The sequence below is a fragment of the Solanum verrucosum genome, unplaced genomic scaffold (genome assembly GCF_900185275.1).
Source record: "Solanum verrucosum unplaced genomic scaffold, falcon-dt-bn FXZP01000434.1, whole genome shotgun sequence".
NCBI classification, from domain to species: domain Eukaryota; kingdom Viridiplantae; phylum Streptophyta; class Magnoliopsida; order Solanales; family Solanaceae; genus Solanum; species Solanum verrucosum.
This window is the reverse complement of record NW_026019848.1, coordinates 61,661-66,264: the sequence shown is the minus strand read 5'-3', so window position 1 is coordinate 66,264 and position 4,604 is coordinate 61,661. Positions and strand designations below refer to the sequence as shown.

Here is a 4,604-nt window from a genome sequence, read left to right as displayed (position 1 = left end):
TTAAAACATATTTTGCGGCACTTATATTATTGTTATTAAATAATTGCTGCTAAAAGAGAATTTTGTAGTAGTGTACTTTGGTGTTTACGTAAAAAATTATGTAATACAACGCAAACAACTACTATAGAGGGTGTTTTTGTAAAAGATAAAAGTTTGGTATAGAATTTAAATTTTTAAAAGATCCCAAATAATAAGATTTGACCCAAATACTACTTTTTTCTAATATTTGAAAATTTGGGTTATTTGCCAAAAAAAATTGCTAAATAATGACAAATACTATTTGACAAATTTTACTTAGGTAATCTATGGCCAAACAGGTCACCCAAACCATTGCCATCCCTATCTAGGAGGGCATTGTTTTGTGGCCCAATATATAGGGGTTCCTTTTATTATTTTGAGGGCATTATATTAAATTTTTTTTAAAAATAAATAAATAACTAAAAAACTAAATAAAATTAACCTAGAAACAAACATGCACAATATAAATAAAATTTGAATTGAAATCAGTTATTTTATTGCCAGACTGATCCTAAATATTTGCTCCATTTGGCTCCCCTTTATAGCAAACACGTTCATGCCTCCCTTTTTATAGCGTATATTATATTAAGAGGAAATAATTATAGGCAACTAAATCGATAGACTACTTGTAAAATCTCGCTAATTGAAAGAACTAGAAAGAGTTAGAATTGGAAATAGTCATTTTAGGAAAGAATGAAAAATCTAGAAAAAAATTGGTATGTTAAGTTTGAGTTTTTGTCAACTTCAAATGACCATAACTCCTAGATCAGGATGAGTTAGGTGTTCTTCTAGATACCGTAGGAAAGATCTTGGAATTTCCTTTCCAACACCGCCGAGTTTGCGCGATTCCGAGTTTGTATGAGTGAGATATGCTCATTTGAAGTTGGGCAGTTCAAATAAGGAAAGTCTAAACCGGATTTTGGAAGGGTATTTTGGTCTTTACCATACCCAATTTAATTAATTCGTTTTTGGTAGTTACTTTGGAGTTTAAACTGAACTTGGTCAGTTTACTCTTTTGAACATTAAGTTAGGGTTTTGAGAGAAGAGAAAAGAAGAGGAGAAGGAGCAAGAATCGTCAAGTTCTTCAAGAACCGTTTGTGGATTTCATAAAGGGGTGATCCCTACGAGGTATGTGAGGATTTCATAACGTTGGGTTCGTTCACCCACGTTCCAAACATGTTTATTTCAGCGTGAATTCGTCCTAAAAGGGTTGAAAGTTAGATGTTCTTGTTATGTATTCTTGAATTTGATGCTGTTCTTGAATTGGGCTGAGATTGAGAAGTTTCTGATATCATTACATCGAACTATAGAGTTGTTTTGAGTTATGTTCTTAGATACATTTGTTGGGTATCTGAATCTAAAGAGAATTTGAGGAAAATAACAGAGTTTTGGTGAATTGGGGCTGGAAAACGAAGAAGAAACAAGTCAGGCAAATCTGGGTACCAGGTTCGCGCCGTGAACCTGTTCCTCAGATTGTGAAAATCCTCCCTCGCATCGCAGAGCGGTCACGGACCGTTCTGCCTCAAAAATTATTTTTGCAACCAAAAATTTAAATACATCTCTGCGTCGCGGACTAGTTTCCAGACAGTGATTTCTTAATCTTTTCTCATGTTTAACTATCTAAAAACACTCCTAAACATCATGAGATCTTTCCTATCACAAATCACAATCCTTGAATCCATAATTCAATTCAAGGAAAGTTAAGAGTCAAGTCTAGAAGTTAAGAATCAAGTCAAGAGAAGTTCATAAAGTATTTCAAAAGTCTTTCACAAACATTTTAACTTTGTTTTAGGACTTAAGCTCTGAGTTGAGTAAAGAGTAAGAGTAAAAGTTCATTTCTTCAAAGATTATACGGGAACTAAGTATTCCCAAGAGTTAAAAATATTTTCACATTTGAGCAAAGATAGGGAACATCGATTCCAAGAGAGCTTTTAAGCTAAGTTTTGAGTAATTATCTCAAACCAAATAAAGAAGTTTTGTTTTAAAACATATGAGCTAAGTATATTTTGGGAGTAGTATTGAGCACCGATATGGGGATGCGATTCATAATAACTCAAGTCTCCATAAACCATGTAGCCATCATGGGTAGAAAAGGATCATACTTTTTAGATCATTCCTTAAGTGCTTTTTAGCAGAGACTAGTGGATCCACTTAGTTAATGCGTTCTATATGAAAGCAAAGTATAGGACAATTCTGGTAGCATGGGCAAGACGTTGTATCACCACTTAGGCTCATAGTGGTAGTTGTCGGTTAGAGAAATTCCCACAGAAACTATATTACTTTATTATATGAGTAAAGTTGAGTTTGTTATTGTATTTTCTTAAATGAACTAAGTTGTTTTCTACTGTTTTAAAAGCTTTCTATATATTGCATGTGTATTCTTCCTTTATATTGAGTTAAGTTATTCATGAGTTGAGAAAGTCAATGTAAGTGTTTCTTTCAGATTCCTTTCAAGCTTATGTTATGTTTAGTGTTTCCCCTCGCATACTCGTACATTCAATATATTGATGTCATTTGGTCTGCATAGTTTTATTATGTAGACACAGGTAATCGGGATCAGCATCTAGGGCGCCGTTGAGAGTCAGTTGGTAAGCCTCCTTGCTATTCGGAGGACTCTTCTTTATCATTTGTTTTAGTATTTAATTCATAAAGATGTCGTGGGTCTTGTCTCGACATCTCTTTTTATTTTAGAGGCTTCATAGACAGTCAGACAATTAGTAGTTTAGTTGTCGTTACATTATTATTTCATATGTTAAGACTTGAGTTGTCATTTTGGCCAAGTTGAATGTTTGACCTTTAAAAAGTTGAGTAGAAGTGCATTTGATCATTGTAATAATGCTTAGAGTCTTCCACTTAAGTCAGCCAGGCCAATGATTCGCTTGGGGCCAGCAATGGTTCTCGAGTGTCAATCCCACCTAGGGTGTAGGCTAGCTCAGGGCGTGACAAACTTGGTATCAGAGCACCGAGTTCAAGAGTCCTAGAAAGTCTATGAAGTCGTGTCTGTAGAGTCTTAGTTATCGGTGTAAAGTGCGTCACATCTATAATTAGGAGGCTGCAACACTTAAGAAATTTTCTCACTTCTTTCATATTCATTTCGTGCAATTGAGTTCATCTCTTTAAAATATCTTTCTAATTCATTCTTGCTCATGTTTTTAGTTAATCATGCCTCCACGAAGAGCTGTCAAAGGTCGTCCTGCTAGGCGGAATGCTGAAGAGCAAGGGGTACCCAATGCACCTGAAGTGCAACCCCAAGGAGAAGTCACCAATGCTGAGTTCAGGGAAGCGATAAGAATGTTGAGTCAAGTTGTGACCAACCAAGCTAGACAGAGAGAGAACCGATAGGAAGGGAATGATACTTCGAGGATTCGTGAGTTCTTGAAGATGAATCCTCCAAGTTTCACTGGTTCAAGCACTACTGAGGATCCAAAGAACTTTATTGAGGAGCTGAAAAAAGAATTTGAGGTTATGCACATTGCTGATGATGAGTGAGTGGAACTAGCTACATATCAACTGAAGGATGTTGCTAGGACTTGGTTTGACCAGTGGAAGAGGGTAGAGCTGAGGGTGCACCACTTGCGAGTTGAGCATGTTTTGAGGAGGCCTTCTTGGGGCATTTCTTTCCCCGAGAACTGAAAGAGGCTAAGGTACGAGAGTTCCTCAAACTTAAGCAGGATTCTTTGAGCATTCATGAGTATAGTCTGAGGTTCATACAACTTTCCCAGTATGCTCCAAAAATTGTTGCTGACATGAGGAGCAGAATGAGTTTGTTTGTTACTGGGCTGTCTCGTCTGTCGAGTAAGGAAGGTAAGACTGCAATGCTAATAGGTGACATAAATATATCAAGGTTGATGGTCTATGTGCAACAGGTTTAGGAAGAGAAACTGATGGATATAGAGAAGTTTAGAAACAAGAAAGCGAAGACAGGAAATGAGTCCGGGCAGCAAAGAGATAATGTGAACTGTTCGTCCTTTCGACAAAAGCAAAAGGGACCTGCTCCATCATCTACTAGTGCACCGGCACCTAGAAATAAAAGTGAGTACAATAGTCAGAATTCACAGCATTTCAGAGCTAGACCTACCCAATCTTAGGGTAGTGTGGCACAAGGAGGTAACTAGGCTCCTGGATGTTCTAAGTGTGGTAGAACTCACCCAGGTAAGTGTCGCGATGACTCCATAGGTTGTTTCAAGTGTGGACAATAGGGTCACTTCATGAAATAGTGCCCTAAGAACTGCCATGGTAATGGGAATCAGGGTAATAGAGCCCACTCTTCATCAATTGCTCCACTAGACAGAGCTGCATTTAGAAGAGCTACTTCAGGGGCAGGAGGAAGAGGAAACCGTCTTTATGCGATCACTAGTCGCCAAGAGCAAAAGAACTCTCCAGATGTTTTCACTGGTATGATCAAAGTCTTTACTCTTGATGTTTATGCTTTGCTAGACCAAGAGCAAGTTTATCTTTTGTAACCCCTTATGTTGCAAATAATTTTGATGTACTTCCTACGAAACTCTGTGAACCTTTTTTTGTTTCTACACCTGTTAGGGAGTCTATTCTAGCTGAGCGAGTATATCGTGATTGTGTCATTTCCA

General features: G+C 37.2%; 1 protein-coding gene across 1 annotated transcript; it reads left to right on the top strand.

The window, feature by feature from the left end:
• The first annotated feature begins 3,180 nt into the window (after positions 1-3,180).
• Positions 3,181-4,106, top strand: LOC125817708 (uncharacterized). The gene is made up of 3 exons (XM_049497260.1): positions 3,181-3,321; positions 3,741-3,822; positions 3,913-4,106. The coding sequence occupies exons 1-3, from the start codon at positions 3,181-3,183 to the stop codon at positions 4,104-4,106; spliced, it is 417 nt and encodes a 138-aa protein (XP_049353217.1).
• Positions 4,107-4,604: the final 498 nt, after the last annotated feature.

What these genes read in the sequence shown, in the direction of transcription:
- LOC125817708 (XM_049497260.1), top strand. Translation starts at nt 3,181, where the DNA reads ATGCCTCCACGAAGAGCTGTCAAAGGTCGTCCTGCTAGGCGGAATGCT. An exon ending in CGATAAGAATGTTGAGTCAA is followed by an intron (nt 3,322 to 3,740) that starts GTTGTGACCAAC and finishes CAACTTTCCCAG; the next exon opens with TATGCTCCAAAAATTGTTGC. An exon ending in TCGTCTGTCGAGTAAGGAAG is followed by an intron (nt 3,823 to 3,912) that starts GTAAGACTGCAA and finishes TGATGGATATAG; the next exon opens with AGAAGTTTAGAAACAAGAAA.